Source organism: Saccostrea cucullata, unplaced genomic scaffold, assembly GCF_032062105.1.
Source record: "Saccostrea cucullata isolate Sc308-1 unplaced genomic scaffold, CSIRO_AGI_Scuc_v1 ctg1260, whole genome shotgun sequence".
Taxonomy (NCBI): Eukaryota; Metazoa; Mollusca; class Bivalvia; order Ostreida; family Ostreidae; genus Saccostrea; species Saccostrea cuccullata.
In genome coordinates this window covers 219,349-243,099 of record NW_026928677.1, presented here as the reverse complement: position 1 = coordinate 243,099, position 23,751 = coordinate 219,349, and the positions used below count along the sequence as shown (strand labels likewise).

Genomic DNA, 23,751 nt, shown 5'->3' with positions numbered 1-23,751 from the left:
TTGACGGTGATCACAGATACACGGGCCAAGGTGTCAGTTATGGGAGAAGGGGGAAGGGGCGGTTGACCGCACGGGAAGACAGTACGCTAATTAGAGAACTACACATACTTGTCAGTTTTCTTGTATGGAAAGGCTTTCGATTTATTTTGATTTCTGGCATTCCGATGGATTATATTTTGAGTTTATTACGAAAAGGTAAGCTGTTAATAAACTTAATGTTTTCCCCTGTACAGGTATATATTTATTTTTATGTTAATCTAATGCTAGATAAAATTAATGAAAATCTTCTAGTTACAGCCATGGTGTGATAAATTGGGTAGAATATTTTCATTGATTATAATTAATAATTTTGATTTCTTTTATTAATTAAGACATATGTAAAGGATATTATAATTAGCTTTAAAAAAATCAAATTTGAACGTACACGGCCAAAATCGTTGTTAAAATCATCTGGATAAATTGTCTTACGTTATATTATATTTTAATGGAGTCTCAACTAATTTTTATTTGTCTCAATTATTTTTTTTTGACAGAGGTCAATATTTTGGAAAATATGGAAAGAAATGTTGACTTATATTCATAAAAGAAATGAAATTTTATCAATCTATCAAGAAAACTATCAATATTCACAAAAATAGCCAAACATGAGTGTTATGGTGTGACTAACTTATTTCCAAAATCTAACAGTATCAATATTTATTGAATCGTCGACACACTGTCCATTATATTTATGGCAATATTTGTTCTCAATTAGATAAGTGTATATTGGAATCACATACGCAGTTGAAAGAGGCATAAATGTATTCGTGTAATTAAATGTTGCAAAAAAGGAATACATAATGTAGGTGGACAAGAGGAAAATTAATTAACTTGTAATGCAGAATGTACTTTACGAAAATAGAATTTGAAGGGGATTCCCCAATAAGAATGATCAATGTCATATTTTTTTTTTTAAAAAGAGGTAATGCAGGCATTGAAATGCTGTCTGAAGACCCAGTGAAGGCATTGAGAAGTCTACAAGAAAAGCCAATGCAGGCATTGAGATACTATTTTAAAAACCAATGCAGGCATTGAGCGACAATCTTAAAAGCCAATGCAGGCATTGAGATACAATCTTAAGAGCCAATGCAGGCATTGAGCGACTATCTTAATAGCCAATTCAGGCATTGAGCTACTATCTTAATAGCCAATGCAGGCATTGAGATACTATCTTAAGAGCCAATGCAGGCATTGAGAGAATGTCTCAAAAGCCAATGCAGGCATTGAGCTACTATCTTAATAGCCAATGCAGGCATTGAGAGACTTTCTTATGAGCCAATGCAGGCATTGAGAGAATGTCTCAAAAGACAATGCAGGCATTGAGACACTATCATAAAGGCCAATGCAGGCATTGAGGGACTATTTTTAGAGCCAATGCAGGCATTGAGAGACTTCTTAAAGCCAATGCAGGCATTGAGGGACTATTTTAAGAGCCAATGCAGGCATTGAGAGACTTTTATTAGAGCCAATGCAGGCATTGAGGGACTGTCTTAAAAGCCAATGCAGGCATTGAGAGACTGTCATAAAGGCCAATGAAGGCATTGATGGACTATTTTTAGAGCCAATGCAGGCATTGAGCGACTTCTTAAAGCCAATGCAGGCATTGAGGGACTATTTTAAGAGCCAATGCAGGCATTGAGATACTATCTTAAGAGCCAATGCAGGCATTGAGATTCCTTTCATGTTCATTACAATCTCTAAGACAATGACAATGACTTTATTCTCAAATAAAGTTGTAGAGAACAATAATTCATACAAATACTTATGACAATTGCGTGGGAAAAAATTTAACCAGGAGAGCAAACTCCCTCGATAATTTTTTGTATAAATTTACAAACTTTTATCTACGGTTTCTTACAATGTATATGTGGTTTTAAATAGATTCTCAAATTTATATACATTTGGGTTTTCAGCATAATAATTAGATAAATATAATGACCTAGTTTGTTTTAATACTTCATCAGTACAATTGAATAAATAATGATTAGAAACTCATCTCCAATTCCTTTACAATAACATAGGTTACAGAGTCTTGCTTCTCTAGGTATACCACGCCATCTCCCTGTTTCAATAGGGAGCCTGGCATTACCAGTTCTAAATTTACAAGAAATTCTAAATAATTTCAATGGTAAAATATCAAAATTTTTCTCAGAAGAAAATGTACTTTTGATTAACCTGTAATTAAGAGCTTTTGATGAATTGTACATTATTTTATCTATACCATGAATGTTTAAATTGATAAACAAGTGTATAATATGCTTTGTTTTCCAACCATTTGACATTATATGTATTACAATTCCATATATTTGATAAACCACATTCATTAAAAATAATTTGTAAATTTCTAAATATGTTGTTCCATTTTTGTTAATATCTAGTCTAAGAAGTTTTGAAGATACCTTTGAATTGTTTGATGCTATCAACTTAGCCCCAGAAATAATCATTTTAACCTCAACATTAATCAACAATGGGTATCTTCCTTATTCTCCATATACCATTAAGTTAGGGGTAGATGATTTCACATTTAAAATATGTTTACAAAATTTAAGGTGCAGTTTTTCAATTAACAAGGAGTTATTAAAACCCCATGTTTCACATCCGTATAACAAAATTAGTTTAACAACTTTATCAAAGAGGTCAAGCTTACATTTCATAGATAAATTGTGTCTCCTACATTTACCAATCACTCCGTACATTGCTCTTTTTGCTTTGTCATACAACTCCTTTACATTCATATTAAATGATACACTTTTATAAAATGTAACACCAAAATATCTGTATTCATTAACAATTTCCATTGGTACTTCTTTATATATATATTAAAAAAACAATATTGTGGTTCACTTTACCTCTACCAAAAATTCAAATTTTAGTTTTGTTGATATACATGGACATTCTTTCCAGAAATATAGAAAAACCTTTTCATGTTGGTAATCATTCTGTATGCTTTAAAATCTATTGTTATCACAGTAGTACTCTTATGACTTAATTTTAAAACATCAATATTGCATGTTATTGTCAGGCAAAATGAAAAAATGACATTATAATATTATGAATCTCCTTATCTGCAATTATGAAGGAATAGATTTAGAAATAAGATGTATCGGTATTCAAAAAGAGAGAGATTTAAGACTAAATTAGTCCTGAACAATACGGTTACACTGACGGAACATTTCTTTTCTGTTCTCTACTCCAGTTACAGAGATCTTTCGTTTCTGGGCAGCTTTCAATGCTTCTCCTGAAAATTAATTTTTGAAGGTTAAAGTTACACAACGATGATGCAAATAAAGCTGAGAACTGTTTAAATTAATTCATCATATATTACAATATGGTATGATGCATTATACTCTACTTACTGTAAATGGATATATATATATGCTTTAGTCATAGTTATATAAGGGAAAGTAATAAAGCAATAAGTATTGAACATTTCATTTCTTATACCTTTTCCACAATGCAAAACGAGGAGGTTTCCTCCTTCCCCCATAAACTTTCCTCCATTCAGAAGTTTCTCATAAAACTGTACTTTAGAATTTCCCTCAATCAATTCCGGCATTGCACTCCTCCTTGTTATTAGGCGTACATACGGCTGGGTAGATTTGCCTTCAATGAGGGTAGAGATATTTAGAAAAATATGTGATCATTCCACTGTTAATTATCTAATGACCTTCCAGTGAAAGCAAAAATTGTCTTTAAATTACACGTGTTCACTTCATAACTCATCTAAAATGTATAATTATAAAATAGTGCATGTAGTATAATTGTATTGATTTGAATTTATTCGTAACTAATTGGAGATATTTAGAAAGATTTCAATATTTATAAGTTTCGAAATGTACCCATATCAATTTTAATGAATGTACTTACTGGCTTTGTTGTGAAACACTATGACAGCCTTCTTCTTTGAAGGGTACATCAGATCCAGCGCTTTGAGAAGATCACTCACTCCCTCCCATGATGAGGTTAGAAGAACTGACACATCTTCACTCAAGCATGGGAGGTCCATAGTAATACGGAGGAGCTGTTGCCATTCAGACTGAAATTTCATGTCAATACCCATATTACACAAAAGTTCAAATTATTTTAAAAGTGCATTTAATTGAATGGTGAATTCTAAATTCTTTTTAGCAATTGGTGGTTATCTCTCACATAAAAATGACTTTAATTTATTTTAAGTTTGCTCAAGCCAAAGGCTCAAGTGGGTTAGGAATCTGGCCTACAGATGATGTAATATGTCATTTGTCATCTGTTTACAACATTGTTACACTTCTCTGAAATCATATACACTCTGAATAAGTACCGTTTCCTCATTATAGATGATTGCATCTGGAGTGTTGTGAAATTGTCCATTTTTAAGGAAATTTAATGGGTCCTCCTGTATAATTAGACTGGCAGACTTCTGTGTCGGATCTTTAAGTTTATTTTCCACATACAGGCGGAGTCTGTCACCTGGCACACCTCTCCTCACATCACTAAAATAGAATTGGTGACTTAAATGTAGATACATGGCTAATAAAAACATTTGAATTTATAAATCAGATAATTCTAAAGATGTTTATCAAGCACCTGTAATCTGCAAGTATTGTATCTAATATACCCACTATAAAAACTGGCTCAGTTCTTCTTCGGCCTCTTCCTCTCCATCCCAAAATTTCTCCAAGCACTGGCCCCAAGGCATTTTACTTAGTTTGCTAACAGCAAACTGCACATTCCTAGTACTCTTCAAGTACTCTGCATCCTATATAATTATACATGTATAAACATAAATCTGATGAGCCAAAATGCTCCCCTGAGTCACCTTAATTGGATTTTGTTAAATTTATAGATTACGACAAATGAAAGGAAATAAAAAGGCCAATTTAACAGCATAAAAATAATTACCTATAGAAAATCAATGACCATTTTTACAGAATTAATATATCATTATTAGATTTATCAATGTTTGAAATATTGATTGTATTTAAATGAATTAATCCTTCTAAAAAAAATGATCTGTTTTGTTTTGTTTTTTTTTTTTAAAAGTGTGCATGTTAAAATGTTAATTTTTTTTTAAAGATAAAACCATTTTCTCCCCTGCATAATGTTAAAAAAAAAAATTTATTCCAAATGCAAATAAATTACAAAGTGAGAAATAATAATTAAGTACCTTAGTCATCTCCTCCAAACCGCAGTTCAGGTTGGCAACTTTTGACAGTAATTCCATGACTGTGTCATCCGGCAAAGTCATGAGGGCTCTCCATGGTCTTGTTACCTGCAACTTTGGAGATTCAGCATGTTTCTGAAATATAATTTGGACTCTTTAGTAGCTAATTTGCAAGTGCGCATGACAGTTCTCTTTAAATCTTTTTTATTTTAACTTCAATTTTAAATTAGATGATTGGTATTATTGAAATTTTAAAACACTGAATTCTTACTTTCATTTTCTGGTTCTTTAGCCTTCCTTGCTCAAAAAGCTCAAAAATTAGGATGATTTTATCAAAAACTTGTTTGCTAGAACAAGCAATCCAGAACAATGCCTGATAGCTGGATATGTCCTAAAAATTGTAAATTAATAATTAAACACAAAGTACGTATGTGAGTCAAGATTTCAAGCATCTGTGATGAGTAATAATTGAAAAACTGCGACAAAAAATTGTTATGAACAGGTACACAGGCAGACAAACAGACACACCAGGGTAACGTAGAATACTCCCCTTTCCTCGAGTGTGGGGTATAATAAATGTACCAATTATTTCTTTTTTTATTTAATTATATGCATATAAAAACTAATACATTTCATGTTATTTTATATATTGATAACTAATAATATTGATATTATATATGTATTTATATATAATTATATGCTATTTTTAGTTCAATTTTATAATTTCTATAAAACTTACACAGCCAGGAGGAAGATGTTGTTGGCACTTTGATCGCCAAGCTTTAGTGTTTTCACACCTGCACAACTCGACATCTATTTCTTCTGGTTTCAAAGAGCGAAACATTTTCACCTTTATGAAAAGGGATCAAATTGTGATTAACATGAATGATAAATTTCTTGCTGTTGATGTTGCTATTGGTTTATTTATATTCTCATAAGAATTTTTAGTGCAACACAACTTATGCAAAGTCCCTAATGCACTATTCATTGAAACAAAAGTCAAATATAATTTATTTGTTTGACTATTGATAAGGAATGATAAAAACAGATTGTTTCTATTAGTAAATTAAATCAATTACCATGTCTTTGTGAGAGATCTTGCTAATGTTATGCCCAATAATGTTATGATTTGCAGCTACAAAAATCTCTTCCTCATGAGTCAGGTTTACAAAGATGAGGGATGGTAGTGACAGATATTGTGGCATGTTCGGATACAGGACATGATTCTCATTTGCTGCCAACCTGCAAAAAAATTACAAGTTGTAGCTTAAATTCCAGTATAATTAAAGATCAACTAGCTTTGAAATTAAGAAAATATAGGTATACGTTAATCAGTAACTGTTGTATCCTGGTTTTAAAAATGGAATTTTCAGTTTTACTTACCTTTGGTGATTGCCTCCTAGGCAGGTGTAGGAATATCCAGAAAGATGCTGGATGTCCACTTGAGACATGACGTTTTCCCCAATTAAGTGAAGGGCTAGGGGTTGTGGAGATGTACACGATAATGTCTGTCCATTCTGAATCTTGTAAATAATTAAATTCTAAGCTTGAATAGTATTCTTTTAAATAAATGTACAGATAAGAGGAATATGAAATTATGACTGCTACATTTTCTGTAATCTTCAATATCGGATTACTGAATTTAATACCTGTTTTACAAAGGAGGTATTTGTGTCCCTGTAAGCCCTTTCAGGCCCATCAATCCTTGTCAGCAATATCTGATGAATTCCTAGATAGAAAATGAATATTGTGGCTATTATTTTGAATTTTCATAACTCAAGGAGAAAGTTATCTCCCATTAATGTGTTTGAAGCTTTGTTTAAATATAATGTATATATACCTGGAAGAGTTTTTTCTTTTATTCTTTTAAGGATTTTGTCTTCTTCATCAATCTCTCTCTGGGAAGGCTTACTTTTATTTAATGAAGTCTGTAATGGTTTTACTTTCTGTTTCTTTGTGGGAGGTTCATTAGACTCCTTTTTTAAAAGAAGGAAAAAAATATAACATAAATGATGCATAATAATACATGTACCAAAATGTCCTGAGAGGAACTTGACAGAGATTCGTATAATAACAAAAAAACAAACAAACAAAAAATACTTGCCGAACTAGAAGGTAAGTTATCATTTGCCTCCATGCATGTTTCTGGACAAACAAAATCAAATATTCCAGAATCATCGTTATTTGGTGTGGGGTCCATGGGATCTGATTGCATTTGTGTTTCATATACCACATCAAAAACACCTAGTAAAATTGATATTTAAAAATCTTGAATCATTTTTTTCCCATAAATATAATTTGCATAATAATATAAATTATATATCACATTTTTATCCCCTCTAAGTTTTTAATTTCACTAACCCATTGCTGCATTAACCGCAGAAACAAATTCTTCTGGATCTGTGAAGTTTTTGAACTGCCTGCAGAGGCCATTATAATTCCAATCATAGTTCCCCCTGGATGCAAATTGCTTTTTTCCACCTTGAAATGTAAGCTGTGGAGAAAAATGACATTGAATGAAATTTATTCTCACACTTGTGAACAGAGAGAGAGAGAGAGAGAGAGAGAGAGAGAGAGAGAGAGAGAGAGAGAGAGAGAGAGAGAGAGAGAGAGAGAGAGAGAGAGAGAGAGATTTTCAATCAACTATAAACACAAATTAGAGAATACGCACATTTTTAGGGATAATATATTCCTAGTAATGCACATGATAGAATCAATGGAAAAATGTGTGTGTGTGTGTATGAGAGAGAGAGAGAGAGAGAGAGAGAGAGAGAGAGAGAGAGAGAGAGAGCATATTTTAAATCAACTGTAAAGACACATTAGGATATAGATTCTCAGGTGAAAAATATTCTCAGCATCACACATCATAGAATCTATTGGAAAATGTATTAAAGTATTTTTAGATAAATATAAATGTACTTGAGAGAGAGAGAGAGAGAGAGAGAGAGAGAGAGAGAGAGAGAGAGAGAGAGAGAGAGAGAGAGAGAGAGAGTAGAACACAGAGAGATATAAATTCTCTGGGGAAATATATTCTCAGCATTGCACATTATAGAATCTATGGGAAAATGTAATTAGAGTTTTTTTTTAGATATAAATATAAATGTACTTGAGAGAGAGAGAGAGAGAGAGAGAGAGAGAGAGAGAGAGAGAGAGAGAGAGAGAGAGCATATTTTAAATCAACTGTAAAAACACATTAGGGTATAAATTCTTAAGGGAGAAATATTTTCAGCAATGCACATCATAAAATCGATGGAAAAAAATGTACTTTAAGTATTTTTAGATGAAAATAAAGGTACTTTTGAACGAGTCTATACTTTGGAAAACCCCTTTTCCTATATGTGTCATTGGCTGATTTGATATAAACGGTACGTGCAGAGCCGGATTCTGTCATTCTGTCAACACCATTCAATGTTTTATTTATCTAAAATTTTAACTTTAATTTTTCAATTTCTATTAAACTTGCATAATTATGTTAGATAAAATAGATAAATTCAAACAATAAGGGCCAATAAACGTGTTTTTTTTTCAAAGGAAAGAAAAGTGCGGCCCGGTTTTTTATTTTAACTCGTGTTACCACAAGCTGTTACGTAATCTGTGTTTGCAAACAGGACAGCCGGTGCAGCTGTGAACACAAGTTTTTCATGAAATGAAGTCAGTTGCTGATTATATTAATTATCTCTGGATTGTACTTACAATAACGGCTTTCTGGGGGTCACAGTTCATATGCTTTGACCGCAGATCTTCCGTGCATGGTAAATCTAGTCGTTCCAAAGGAGGACACATATGTTTGCTTCTGGAAAACCGCATTCTGGTATTATTTTTCATAACATAGTAAACATTTTCTTTTTCCTCTATCGCCCACATCTTGTCTGGCTACAGAATTGTCCGAAATAACCGTTGCGAATACTGGAACGTTCATGTACCATGACGTCATATTTTTCGGAGTTTTAGAAAAATCCGCGAAATATTCTCAGAAGAATTTTAAAGAATTTTATGAACGATTTCCGTTGGAACGTTAACCAAAGTTAGGCCTGCTGTTCTTGATCTGGATGTTTCAAGTGTTCATGCCTAAGAAAACGTGTACAATGAACTGATTTCCTTTTTGAAAGTGTATGTATACGCAAACATGACCATTAACAGTTGGAAGATTGAAAAAGAATCCTAAAGAAACCATATACTCTCTCTTATCGGAATATTACAGGTTAGTGTTATACTATAGTATATAGGTCCTGGTGTCATTTATATTTTTTTGATTTTTTATCTATGAAAAAATAGTTATATGTGCATAATATTTTTGCGTTCACACATCTACAGGGTGGTACAAAATTAATTCTTGTAGGCCTAATTTCTAAGATATGGCTTTTAATTCAAACACAAACAAAAAAGATGACATGGAAACAGAAGTAGAACCATATCCTGATAGTGAAGAAGAAATCGAACCATATACTGACAGTGAAGAAGAAATTGAACCATTTCCAAATGATGTAGAGGATGATCAAGGAACAAGTGAGACACATAAAGAAACTTGCATAGATCTAGACCTGTAAATTATTTAGAAACTATAAAGATTGTAAACCAAAAGTACATACATATATGCAGCTATACAGTCATTAGATTTCTTGTTATATCATCAATGAAGAGAAAGTTTTAAAATGCCACATTTTTGTGCATTATTAATTAATATACTGACAAAAAAATATCTGTTCATTTTGGGGGAAATTATAAAGAATTCTATTTTCCTAATACATTTTATTTAGGCATCAATTGGGCCAACCATCATGGAATTGAATTAAGGCAGAAAGCATGTCCTCACAATTGCATCACTAGACTTTCAAGGTAGGCCTATTTGATAACCCGTACGAAACAGTCCGGGCGGCTTAGACACGGCTCAGGCACGGATTCCGTCTCCTGAAACCCGTGCTTTAGCATTCCGTGCTCCTATGTAAAGCATGTATGGAAAGCCGTGCCTAAAAGTGGTCAAGGCACGGACACGGCACGGGATATTGGCCGAATTATTTAAATGAGATCACACGGTTTTACAAAACCCGTGTCAGAAAGCCATGCTTGTTTCCATATATGGACTCATGGATTCTGTAAACCCGTGTCTGAAACCCGTGTCCTTTTCCATATATGGAGACACGGTTTTTTTGAAACCCGTGTCAAAAAAGCCGTGCCTTATACCATATAAGGAGTCACGGGATCTGTGCATTCATCTAGATCTAGGTCATGGCCTTTAGAGAATGTCCTGATGTAACTGTGAATGCCAAAAAAGTGACTGAAACCAAACTAACTTCACATTGCTTTACATTTATGCTCAGTTTTAGAATTTCAAAATCTTATATGAATGTGTACATTTACTTTCTGTTAAAGATTAACTTTATCAGTTAAAATTCATGCTAGTTTTTAATTAAGAGTTTAATAATAATGTACAATATTCAATTCAATTGTAATTTAATCTAGTAGCTATAAGTTTGCACAATTTGAGAAAGAATTTAGTATAAATAAAACTTTCACTCTATAGCACATCGATGTCACATTAGTGAAAGTCCATCTAAAGTCATTCAAATAAGCCTAAACTATTTCATCATGTTCATTGTCAACATAATGCAATACAGGAAGATCATATCATGAAAATTGAAAAATTGACTAATTTATTCTAGATTACACTTACTGCATTTAGTTCAAAAGTGAGGAAATAATCCCAGACTGACATAAATACACTTCCAACTGACATTTCTATTGGTTAAATATCCTTTAAATAGAGCAAAAAGACACACTGACTTAGCTCATGACCAAAAATCCCTCCAATTTAATATTCAAATAAAGGAAGTTATGATTGAGCATGCTCAGTAAAAAGCCGTGAGATATTAATAAATAGTTTTAAGCAAAACCCGCCTCAGATAAAAACCGTCTCCCTGGGACACGGAGTCCGTGTCTCCACACGGGTTTCTGTGAGTGAGGATTCCTCACTTTCAGACACGGAAGCCGTGTCCGTGTCTTGGACATGCAGAACCCGTGCCGCTTTTTAAAAACCCGTACGGATTCCGTGTCTTAGCCGTGCCCAAGCCGTGCCTATTCTGCCTCGAACTTTCGTACGGGAAATAAAATCTCTCTTTCGTTCATTCATTTAAGAAATAAAATATCATTTTTAGTGTGTCATTGGAATATGACATGAAGTTGGTGACATGATCAAATTCTATAACACCCAAAGGGCGTAATAGTAAATTTGATCAAGTACCGACTTCATGTTATACTCCCCAAATCCCAATGACACTCTAAAATATGATATTTTATTTCTTAATTTATATTTTTATTTCATTCACATTACAAAGAAAAATGCACTATTTAGACTTTGTCATTGAAATTGAACATAACGACGTCATATGACGTTACAATCTAGTTTTTCCAAATGTCTCGCGCTATTTGCTTTAAGTCTGATCATGTGACCGACTGCATGTCATTGAAAATTGAATGTCAATTTAGATTGTATTGTCATATGAATTAATATGAGAAAGGTTTCAACACATGTATTTAAAACATTTGATGAATTAAATATGTATACTTCAGCTATGATCTACTGGAATTAAGGAAAAATAAACCAAACAGCCAGAAAGAACATACACAGTGGCTATTAGACTTCTTTTTTGAACATGCAACTCAGGACAAAGTTTGCCATCTTGTTTGTGGAAAAGAAATCTGTGAAAAATGTTGGAGGTATATGCAAAATTAGGGCCATTGTTTTCATACTTTACATATTTAATCATTGTGACAAGACCTTTCATTTGTTAACAAGAACTTTGAACTTTTGACTTTGACCTTGGAGTTTGACCTACTTTTAAAAAAAATCAACCTTGGCCACAACTTCTCAATGGTTAGGGCTAGGGCTTCCATACTCAACTTAAGTATTCTATATGGCAAGACTTTTCATTGGATACCAATTACCTTGACTTTTTGACCTTGACCTTGGAGATTTTTGTAATTTTTGATAAAAACTATAACATTGAACTACTTTCAAATTTATAAATTGTTTTCTAGTGAGAATACCCTATTTTTGGGTACATAGTAATTAAATTTGCATTAGAGAAAAGTTTCATCTTTGCTATGTTGCCATACAGGGGCATCTGTGTTTCACAAATACATCTTGTTTGATCAAGATTCAACCATTGTCTATCATTAATATCGTTGTTCTAAAGTGTGTTCAATTTTATCTTCCTTTCTAGAATCACTGAACCAATATATACCCTCCAAACTTAAATTTGCATCCTAGGGTGAAGTAAATTCAAGTTTTTTCAAACAAAAGACTACAGTTTTTGCAAAAGGGGGATAATTTATAAAAAAGTGACTGTAATAATTTGATGGGGTCATTTAAAAATCTTCTCAAGATCACACAATGTGCAAAAAAAAAAGAAACATGAGCATCCTCAGGTAGTAGAGAACATCAAAGCCATGACCAATTCTATTGACATTATAATAGTGTAGATTTAAGACTGCAGGGTGCAGGGAAACAAATAGGTTCCACATGTACTTTTATGGCCTACTAAACTTAATTAGTGTTCAGACCCTTTTGTCTCTTGTAAAAATAAAACACTGGCACTTTTTTTTTACAGGGAAGTTCATGAAGTTTCGATATACAAGTACAACAAATATCTTACTGAAAGCAGAAATGGTGTCAGAGAAAAGATTCATGCAAACACAGCATCAGTGAGACCTTCCATTCAAAACAGTGGTAATATGATAATAATTGCTTTGCAAGAATTTTTCATTAAAAATCTTCAATAATACAGTTGAAAAAAGAAAATTAACATCAGTGCTCTCTTTAGAATAATTAGTTCATTTCATTGATATAAATATATAGGATCTCACATGATTTGTAGTTGGATGTGATTTTTATCCAACAAGTTCTATGTTTTTTATCCCAGTGCCTTGGTGAGGGGATAAATAACACAACTGTAAGTTTACATTATTTTGTTTATTTCACATGCATGTACACCACATGCATGTATGTACATGCACATGTATCAACATGTATTGATTCAAATTACTTAATATGTGTACATATCATTCCTTTTATGGTAGAGAGCATTGGATGGTTCAAGAATTTTGTAAATGATATTGGGGAACACATGCCACATCAGGAGAAGATTACTCTTCCAGCAGGAATGAAGAAGACTGAGGTCTGGAAAATAATGGCATCTGACCTTGACTCTCAATCCCTGACAAAGTCATCCTTTCTGAAGATATGGAAAAGGTCCTTTCCACACATAACAGTGGTTAAAGTTAGTACTTTTTGTCTGTCCGCATTCAGCTTTCGTAAATTTTTAAACATTTTCAGTGTCTATGGTGAAGGGGAACAAAAATTTTGAAATTCAATGCCCCAGGGTCAGGGATTCTGGTACTATGGTGGGGCTGAGTTGAATAAATAGTGAAATGCATTATTCGGGATTTAAAGATTTTTCTGCACTGACCTGAGTATTATGCCATATACAATGCACATAGTTATGACAAGGAAGGGTGCCTCTTTCAAAATTGCCCTTGGGTCAGGGGTTCTGGTGTTAGGGCGGGGCTCTATTGATTATTAAGTAAAAATGCATTAATTCATTGAAAATCTTCTCTACTTCTGTGTATTAAGCTGATGAAATATGTCCAGAGTTATGACAAGCTCCATGGTTTATAAAGCATAAACTGCCTCAACCCAGATTATACAGTAAAACTTATGCCCTGTTCACACGACGAGTTTAATTCGCAGTAAATTAATGCGAAGTAAACTAATGCGAATCAAAATAATGCGAATTAAATTGCGTTCACAAGACAGCTAATGCGAAGTAAACTAATGCGAAATTAAAATTCTACTTCTACGGCCAGGCGTCAGTAAGGGCTATTATGACGTCATTCGCAAATCACGTCACCTTATGGTGTCTGTACACACATTTTAGTGATTAACACTATTTTCCTTAGTTTTTCACTCAGAGATGGCACAAATTAATACTTCAATTTTACCACGGAAATGTTGCACTTGACCCAATTTTGCCATTACAAATGCCTCAAAATTAAATTCGAATTAGCTTCGCTTAGCGTTCACAATGAGCTAATTTGTATTAGCTTCGCTTAGCGTTCACAATGAGCTAATGCGAAGTAATTTACTGTGCAGTAAACTAATTCGAATGAAATTAATTCGCATTAAATTCTCCGTTTGAACGCTAAGCGAAACTAATTCGCAGTAACTTTACGTCTAATTCAAATTAAACACTCCGTGTGAACAGGGCATTATGTTGCTTTTTAATTCATTCTTTAAATGCATAACATACCATTAATTAACTCTATATTAGAAGTGCTTCCCTTCAGTAAGAAAATGTTGTAAAATTTACTCTCTGACCTAGCTCACTTAGATAGTAAATCATCCTGATAGAGACTATATCAGCTTAATATCTGCCTGAGTGTTTGGTTAAAATCTATGTTAACAATGTTTTTCATCTACACATATCTCCTTAAACTTTAATATTTCAGCCGCTCAACTAGAATTTTGCACCTTATTTTTTATTGATAGGAAAACCCCTTTTCAAAGTGCCACATTTGCACAACTCTCCACTTCGAATTTGAGAAGTGTGGAAGATATGAGAGAGATGCAAAAATGATTGTTCTTGAGAGAAAAAAGCAGCATTGGGATTACGTGAGGTAAATGTTGTATACAAATTGACTGTCATTTGTAAGCATTAGAAATTTTCAGATTTAGTGATAATAATTATGATGTTGCAGGAGACAAAAAGAAGCATACTATGAGAGGAGAGAAGTGTCAAGGTTGTTTCCCCGCAAATGCCTGACCATTATCATGGATGGAATGGACCAGAAAAAAACAAACATTCCCATTCTTTTTTCCAAATCTAGGAATTCGAAGCAGATTGCCAATCTCCAGCAAGTCAGGACTCATTTGCTGGGCTTCCTTGTACACAGAGATTCAGGTCGTTAGCAAATAAATTTTGAATTTATTTAAATTATTTTAATATGAGCTGAATAATTTGTAACTTAGCTATTACAATGTATAGTTTTCTCATTTATAAAAATTGTAAGATGTACCTATATTTCATACACTTTAGAGGTATCAGGAGCACGGAAAGTTGGATATGGCTATTTTGATCTTCTCCAGTATCCTCATGACTCCAATCTCAATCTGACTGTATTACTGCAAACTCTACTTGGTAACTATGCTGTATTTATAGTTTTTCCCATCTAGTGTAATTTTAATTTCAAATATTGAATATGGCATGAAGATTTGTTTGTATATACTTTCTCAACATGTAAAATGTGTGACAGATATATTGTGAAACACCCTGTATTGACTTTAAAGATTTTATCCTGCAACAACACCTTACATTGATGAAATAAAGGTAACCACTGTGACGTCATATACATTGCAAAGTTTTCAATTTGGTGTCACAGTAAATTACTCCATAAATGTGCCTAATTAAATCTATTACAGGAGAAGACAAAATACCGGGCCAGTACAAAAATTGATAACGCCTTGAAAATTTAGTAATTTTGGGGCTTGGATTGAACACATGGAGGGCTTGGCAAGCCTTAATTGTCCTCTATCACGTTTTCCGACCCTCGCTCAAATATCCAAAGAAAATATCACAGTGTCCAGTAATCAATAAGAAAATAAAATAACAATTCTTGTTAAAACTATATATATGTATATATATATATATATTTGCAGACTACAAAGACTGCCTGGGAAGGGAATTGCACTTGCAGACAGACAGTGCATCTGATAACAAAAATAAGATTGTTCTTGGCTTCCTTGGTATTATGGTTCACCTTGGCATTTTTGAAGAGGTAGAAATTTATAATCCATTTTATGTATAATAATATGCACATGTCTGTTGAAATTTTCCACATTCCTGTCAACCCATTTTTTTTTACCCTGAGTTTGGAGAGAGCAAACAAATATTCTTCCCGTACCAAACATTCTAACAAATGCTCATGAGCAGCTCATGAGACTCACATGAGAATCAAGTAAGAATTGCATGCAAATTAGGTAGAATTGAATTTTTCTCATGTGCAGATTGTTAGTCTTTGTTAGGGAGGAAAATACTAACCAAAATGCACATGTGCAAAATTATGCTCACCTCAATGCTCATGAGCAAAAGTCTATTCAATTTGCTCACCTAGGAACAGCCTTACATTGGTAGTGATTATTCTAAGTTCAGTTTTCTCATGTGAGCAAAAGGTGAGCAAGAGGTGAGGAAATTGGACATAGTCAAAATTCAGTATTACAAGTAGAACCAAAACCAAAGAATTACAAGTCTCAATTCCTCACGTGAGGCTCATGTGAGGAAATACAATACTTTGACACTCTATGTGGTCTAACTTTCCCAAGCCTTTATTACAAATTGACCATGTGTTAAGTGTTAACACTTCCTGTTGATAGCATCACAAATGATTGGGGACCAAGCAGGAATATCTTAATTTCTTGAGCTTCTAATCTTCATCCCATCAATTTGAAAATCTTTCCTCTACCTAAACAACCCGTTGTGTCCCCCACTGTTACTTAAAGTAGGGCAGTATCCAATGAGGAGAGCCAGTCAGAATTTGTGCGCCTTCTCAGACCAGTTCAAAATTTCAATACAAAGTGTTTGTGAGGGACATTGAAAATATATGGATTAATACAGTAAAGAACTGAAATATGCTTTTGGAAATACATGTCATCACCATATTGAACTAGATGCCAGCCTTTAAAAGTTACAAATGTATCCAGTATGTCCATGGGATGAGGAAATGATTAAAGATCAATTAGATTACCATCTTGCAGCCACGTACAATGAAGGAAAATTAAAAAGATTTGCTGATCTGAGATTAGGGTAAGTGCTTTGAAATTTATTATCCCCCCTCTCATTTCAGATATTACTAATTAAAAAAATATGTCTGTGGTTTAATTATCAGTGTATTTAATTTTGATATACATGTATATTTAATGCAGAATGTTATCTGGAATTACAGTTTATTAATTAAGAACTATAAAAATGATAAGAACAGATCAGGTCAGAGTGTACAATTGACAGCCTAAGTCAAGTGCTAGTTATAAGTATTCGTATTCTATGAATTACATGTACATGTATTTAAGTTGCTAATTAAATATTGATGCATATGATTTTTCTATTGACTGGCTTTTCATGACCATGGCAATGGAACCTTGAAAATATACTAACTATAACTTCAAATTTTTTGCAGATAAAAGTTGGAATCAAAGGATCTGCAGATTAATAACGGACTCTAGCTGAGCTTGCATACATGAAGGAGTTTTGATGTTGGCACTCAATAAAGGAAATGCAAGGAAAAAGAATGGAACAGGATGAATTGATTATGATTCTTATGACCACTGAATTATTATTTTACACCCAAGTATGACTGCATGCCACTCATATATTTATGCAGTAAAGGCAGAAACATCTATTAGCCTCCAGACAACTTTAAGACAATTTTAGTCCATCTAGTACTAGTGCAGCCAAAAATGTTGACTGGACATTTACATTGGATGTTCTATGTTAATCTACTGGAAATGGAACTATTGGATAATATGATAATATTATACTTTGATTGATGTGTACTATACACAATTAATAATTTAATTTAATTTTTTATTTCATTTTAAGTTTAAAATATGAAGTTCACTGAACATAATTATGCTCTATTTACATGTACATGTTGCTCAAGAGTATTCAAAATGTATAATTGATGAATCAAATTTAAAATTACATATATAATTATATAATGTTTGTAATCTGAATTTTAATTGTTCTATTGTTGCTTGTTCAAGTGAGCAATTGTTGCACATGAGTCTCATGAGCCTCACGTGAGCAATATTCTAAGTGAGCAAAATGATTCCTCACGTGAGCAAAAAATGCTAATGTGCAGAACCCTGCTCACGTGAGCATTTCACCTAATTTGCATGTTAAATTGCACATGAGACTCACGTGAGCAACTCAGGTGAGGAAATCTGGTTAGTCCTCACGTGAGCTGCTCATGAGCAAATTGAGAGAATGGTTTGGTATGGGTTTTAAAGATTGTCATAAATAATTGTTTTAACCATTCAAGTGACATATGTTACAAGCAGAATTAAATTATTTTCCTTTGCAATATGAACTCTTGAAATATTACAGTCAAGTATTTAGTCATTATTTTCCAATTATTTAGTGTTATTTGCATATGCTACCCGTTGGTCATACCCATGAAGACATAGATGCCATGTTTTCCAATTTTTCCAGCTTGTTAAAAGCTGATATAATGACATTGGAAGGTAATTGTAGAATACAATATGATTTGAACAATGATATACATGTATATGCATGCTGCATTTAAAAATTGAGAATTAAGATGTGTTTTAAAGAAATACATTACAAATAAATTAAATAACCGATCAAAATAAATCGAAAATATTTGTATTTTTTTTCTGTACAATTTATAAAGAGTTGTCTCCCTTCTTTTTCAGAATTGACAAGGACTTTTCAGAAATTAAGTTACATCAAGGAATCAAAAATTGTCAAAGAAGTCTGGGATTTTAAAGATTGGATGGTACATCACCTGGTCAACAACCATGGTCTAGGAGACCAGTTTGAATTCAGAATCCATACTCTTGACAAAGGTAGAGGAGTACGACAATATTGAAATATTATATTTATAAAACAAACTGCTTTGAGTTGATATACTGCATGATTTTTGTCAGTACAATTCATAATGATATTTTATATTGCATGTGGTTTTCATTTCATGATATAAGAAAAAGAACCTTGTTAATAAATGATTGTTACTGCAGAAAGCAGGACCCCCATCTTCCATTATAGAAGGGGTGAAGGTGAAAGATGGCTGCCAGACTGTGAAGATGAAAACTCCTTTGAACATCAGCAGGATAAGTGTGGGATTCAAATTTTTAAGGTGATTACATTAATAATTTCAGCAGATAATGTTCACTAAATAAACATAACTATGCCGTAACCTCTGACAATTCCAAAACCCAATTTATAAAGAAGAGTACCGTATATACTCGCCTATAAGTCGGATTTTTGGGAGTTAATTTCTGGTCCAAAACTCTATGTCCGACTTATAGGCGAGGTATAAAATGAATAGTATTATATGAGGTCAGTCCCTCTGATTTTTAAGCTTATTAAATACAACCGACTTACAGGCGAGTATATACGGTACTTGTGTATAAATTTTTTTTTGACAAGATCAGATACTTCGTAGACACATGAGCAGAAACGGTCTTTTGTTTATACTTTACTGTACATGTATATCAAAATCAAATACAATTTAATTCTACAATTTCTATCAAAATGTCAAATATAGTAACTGATGTTTTTCACTAACATTGTCAATGTATTTCAAATCTAACTGAAGGACATGGATTTTTTGAGGACAAAACCAAAATATGTGGTCCCTACAGAGAAGGCCATGTACCTGAACAGAATTCTTCAGGAAACCTGCCCAAAGTTGCTGGAGTGTGGGCTTCTGAAAGATGAGGAGAGGCAATGGTGGGAGGAATTCTCTTCTACAGCGAGGGAAAAGTTCCTTACACCACCAATCAATGGAAATAAAGTTTCCACTCATTATCTTAATCTATTCAATGTGTAATGTCACTTTCATATATACCTTAAAAAAATTCCTGCTGCTGAAATAGGGGGATGATGATTTCAGTCTGTCTGTCCCCCGTCCATTTGTATTTATTTCTGTCTATCTGTAACTCTGTAATTTCCACGAGATATCTCAAAAAGCCTTTCAGGTTTTGTAAGAAAATTTTACACGACTCCCTATGTGTGTGTAAAACTCATTTTTGGGGGATTTCAAAGGAAGTTTTTGGGTTATTGCAATGACATTTTATACCACAACTCCTTATAGTCATAAAGATAAACAATATCCACATCTCTCAGAAAATGGATTGTGATGAGAATTCTTGTAGATGCTTATAATATTTTAACTATAATTCAACGTTTGAATATTTCACAGGTAACTTTCCCCTTAGAAGACTTGATTCCTGTAAGGAGCCCCTCAGAATCAAGTGAACCTCCCGACTCAATTCAACTAATGGAGAGAACACTACAGGAGCTGGTTGATAGGACAAAAAGAAAGTCATTGGTATGAATAATCATAACCGTATAATCAAGAATACTTTAACCTTGTCTGATTTTCGCCCTTTCACACTTGCAAACAATTCTGCCCTGTTTTTTAAAATTTGTCCAATAACATGAAAATTCTGTGTAAGAAATTATGCCGTATTCAAAGCAAAATACTAGTTTTTTCGCAAAATAGTTTTATATTCAGATGTTTGTCAGTCCCTCTTAGCTTTTTTTTTAGTGCAGAAAGATCAATATTTATGACACAAGAGTACAAAAATAAAAGAAAACGTCATATTTCTCATATATTTTATCATAAAGGTATACTCTTTGCGAGATGAATTTCAATGAATTTGCCTTCATTTAAAAGATACAAGTCATATGATTTAAATATTTGTTGATTTGAATGTGAATTAACATTTTTGTCTTTTTTGCGCATATTTGGGGTAGAACAATAATGTCTGAATTAAATAATCTATTTTAAGCATTTCACAGTGTTTTTGAACATCCTCCTGTGTAAAAATAAGCATATAGAGGTATTGTTTTAATACCTAAAAATTAAGAGCAAGTGGTCAGTAAAGAACTGTCAAAGTTATGAAAATTTCACATAAAGACTTTTTGAACATAGGTCCTTAGATAGCCTTATATTACATTACTGATTCAATGAATCTGCATCAGACATGTAAAGGAAAGTTTGGCTCATGAGACCAAAGTTGATTAAAGCATATCTTTTTAATTTCAGGTATACACTGGCCGATACTTACACCAAAAGAAAAGGAAAACAGCTGGCTGAAACTGATGTAGATTTGCAAAAGGCTCTGGATGATTTTGTATTGTACACAATGGAAACTAAATGTTTACGTTAGTAAGACAAAAATTCTAGTATTTTCTAAAGGACCAATGTCAAAAAAGGTATTTTGTTACAATAATAATGCAATTGAGAATGTAAAAGAATTTAAGTATCTTGGGATAATATTTTCACGCTCAGGCTCATTTTGTAAGGCCAAAAAACATTTATGTGAACAAGCACAGAAAGCAATGTATGGTGTTATAAGGAAGATAAGACAATTTAACTTACCAATTGAATGTCAGTTGGATCTTTTTGATAAAGTTGTTGTTCCAATTTTGACTTATGGCTGTGAAATTTGGGGTTATGAAAACATTGACATCATTGAGCGTGTACACTTAAAATTTTTAAGACATATTTTCCATTTAAAGAGTAGTAGGTCATCGTATATGGTGTATGGAGAGACTGGGCGATTCCCATTGTATATTATCATTTTTACAAGAATGATCTCCTACTGGTTAAAATTGCTTACCACAATTTTTTCAGAAAATAATTTAAAATAGTTTGTGTTTTGTACAAATATCTATGTTCTCACTATTTTCAAGGAGGTCCAAAAAACCCATGGGTAGATTTCATTTATAAAATTTTAACCTCTTGTGGTTTTTCTAACATTTGGTATGAACAAAGTTCTATTGACATAAATTGGATACTTGCAGCAGTGAAGCAATGATTAAGAGATCAATTTATTCAAAAATGGCATAGTGATATTAATCATTCATCAAAAGGTAGTATTTACAAAATTTTTAAGAACGAATTTGGATGTGAAAAATATCTAAGTATTTTACCTAATAAACTCCAAAAAATATTTATAAAATTTAGGACCTCAAACCACCACCTCCCTATTGAAACTGGTAGATGGTCAAATATTCCATTAGAGGAAAGAGTTTGTAAATTGTGTAATACAGGGCAAATAGCAGATGAATTAATTTTATTTTAGAGTGTAAAACATTGAATTGTATCAGAAAGAATCTTTTACACCCCAGATATTGTAAAATGCCAAATACTCTTAAGTTTTGTGAAATTATGTCAACGACAAATTTAGAATCTTTAAAAAACCTTTGTATATTTATATCTGAAAAAAAAAGACACTGTCTGTCCTCCATAATCTAAATGTTACCATACCCTCTCTTTTCTTTTTTTAAATTCTTTTTTCATTGTATGTTTATTGCTATACTATGTGCATATGTTATTCCTCTCATTTATGCTATATTGTTTCATAATTATATTTATTATTTTTCTTACAATTATGACAACTAATTTATATATTGTTCCTCATGTACCACTGATGTTGGTGTGAGTGAAATAAATGCACTTGAACTTGAACTTGAAACTACATGAATAAATATTATTTTTATCTCTAATACAGTGATCAAATTATATACTGCAGATTCATCTTTTGTAGTTGGGGGTAGGGGCATTGAAATATTCAGGTTAAGGTCAATATCAATGCATTAAACTATTAATAAACATTCCGATTAAGAGTCCATTGGTATGGATGTATGTTACATGTAAATGTGTAGTTTTACTGTAAAAAGTTATTTTTTTGCAAAAAAGATTATAAAACATTGACTCCTTGTATATTAAATTGGAAACTAACATACCCTTGACTCGAATAAAAATCTTCAAGAAAACCCCTGAGAAATTTCTTACGTCAGTAAATGACAATGCCTACATTAACTTTCAAGAAAGTCTGTCAATACCTGCATAGTAGCATGAGAGAGTCCGCCAATGCCTGCATTGGAGCTTGAAAGAGTCAGTCAATGCTTGTATTGGACCTTGAGAGAGTCGCCCAATGCCTACATTTGCTATCGAGAGTCACTCAATGCCTGCATTGGAGCTCGAGAGAAACTGATTGTGCAGTCGTCCAATGCCTGCATTGACTGACTGTTGTGCAGTCGGATAATGCCTGCATTAACTGACTTGATTGACTGCTCAGTCAGACAATGCCTGCATTGACTGACTGATGTGCAGTCGGCCAATGCCTGCATTGACTGACTGATGTGAGGTCAGCCAATGCCTGCATTGACTGACTGTGCAGTTGGCCAATGCCTGCATTGACTGACTGCGCAGTCAGCCAATGCCTGCATTGACTAACTGATGTGAGGTCAGCCAATGCCTGCATTGACTGACTGCGCAGTCAGCCAATGCCTGCATTGTCTGACTGTTGTGCAGTCGGCCAATGCCTGCATTGACTGACTGATATGAGGTCGGCCAATGCCTGACTGATGTGAGGTCGGCCAATGCCTGCATTGACTGACTGATGTGAGGTCGGCCAATGCCTGCATTGACTGACTGATGTGAGGTCGGCCAATGCCTGCATTGACTGACTGATGTGAGGTCGGCCAATGCCTGCATTGACTGACTGATGTGACGTCAGCCAATGCCTGCATTGACTGACTTGACATTGAAAGACATTATAATGCACAATGCATGACTGAGCCTGCATTCATACTGCATAGTAATGGAAATCCTGCATTGGAGAATTGGGAAATGTAAATTATCTCGCATATAGTTGTACAAATTCGGTAGCATTGCAACAATGCAGGTTAGGAGATGTAAAATGGAAAAATGATTCTAGTAAAAACATTTCCATCTGGAATTGCAGTATTTTACTTTTACCA

The 23,751-nt window shown here is 33.2% G+C and overlaps 2 protein-coding genes across 2 annotated transcripts; one reads left to right on the top strand and one right to left on the bottom strand.

Moving 5' to 3' along the window:
- Window positions 1–3,176: 3,176 nt before the first annotated feature.
- On the bottom strand, window positions 3,177–9,046 carry LOC134278403 (uncharacterized). The gene is made up of 15 exons (XM_062760715.1): window positions 8,876–9,046; window positions 7,544–7,676; window positions 7,287–7,426; window positions 7,023–7,158; window positions 6,832–6,911; window positions 6,566–6,705; window positions 6,262–6,424; window positions 5,922–6,032; window positions 5,454–5,573; window positions 5,186–5,317; window positions 4,641–4,777; window positions 4,340–4,511; window positions 3,907–4,075; window positions 3,484–3,642; window positions 3,177–3,277 (listed from the first exon to the last, which is right to left on the bottom strand). Exons 1-15 carry the CDS (start codon window positions 9,044–9,046, stop codon window positions 3,177–3,179), a joined length of 2,064 nt encoding a protein of 687 aa, XP_062616699.1.
- On the top strand, window positions 8,674–19,804 carry LOC134278402 (uncharacterized). The gene is made up of 14 exons (XM_062760714.1): window positions 8,674–9,383; window positions 9,522–9,688; window positions 9,940–10,018; window positions 11,750–11,896; window positions 12,790–12,908; window positions 13,259–13,458; window positions 14,727–14,854; window positions 14,936–15,138; window positions 15,274–15,375; window positions 15,894–16,012; window positions 18,371–18,473; window positions 18,666–18,818; window positions 18,990–19,108; window positions 19,571–19,804. Exons 2-14 carry the CDS (start codon window positions 9,538–9,540, stop codon window positions 19,802–19,804), a joined length of 1,857 nt encoding a protein of 618 aa, XP_062616698.1. The 5' UTR covers window positions 8,674–9,383; window positions 9,522–9,537.
- The last annotated feature ends 3,947 nt before the right edge of the window (window positions 19,805–23,751 follow it).

Bases quoted from the DNA above. Each gene is read 5' to 3' on its own strand.
- LOC134278402 (XM_062760714.1), top strand. From the start codon at position 9,538: ATGGCTTTTAATTCAAACACAAACAAAAAAGATGACATGGAAACAGAA. The intron at 12,909-13,258 runs GTAATATGATAA...CTTTTATGGTAG, and splicing joins ACCTTCCATTCAAAACAGTG to AGAGCATTGGATGGTTCAAG. The intron at 15,139-15,273 runs GTCGTTAGCAAA...CATACACTTTAG, and splicing joins CCTTGTACACAGAGATTCAG to AGGTATCAGGAGCACGGAAA.
- LOC134278403 (XM_062760715.1), bottom strand. From the start codon at position 9,046: ATGTGGGCGATAGAGGAAAAAGAAAATGTTTACTATGTTATGAAAAAT. The intron at 4,076-4,339 runs GTACTTATTCAG...ATGAAATTTCAG, and splicing joins TCATCTATAATGAGGAAACG to TCTGAATGGCAACAGCTCCT. The intron at 3,278-3,483 runs GTATAAGAAATG...ATTAATTTTCAG, and splicing joins CGTTTTGCATTGTGGAAAAG to GAGAAGCATTGAAAGCTGCC.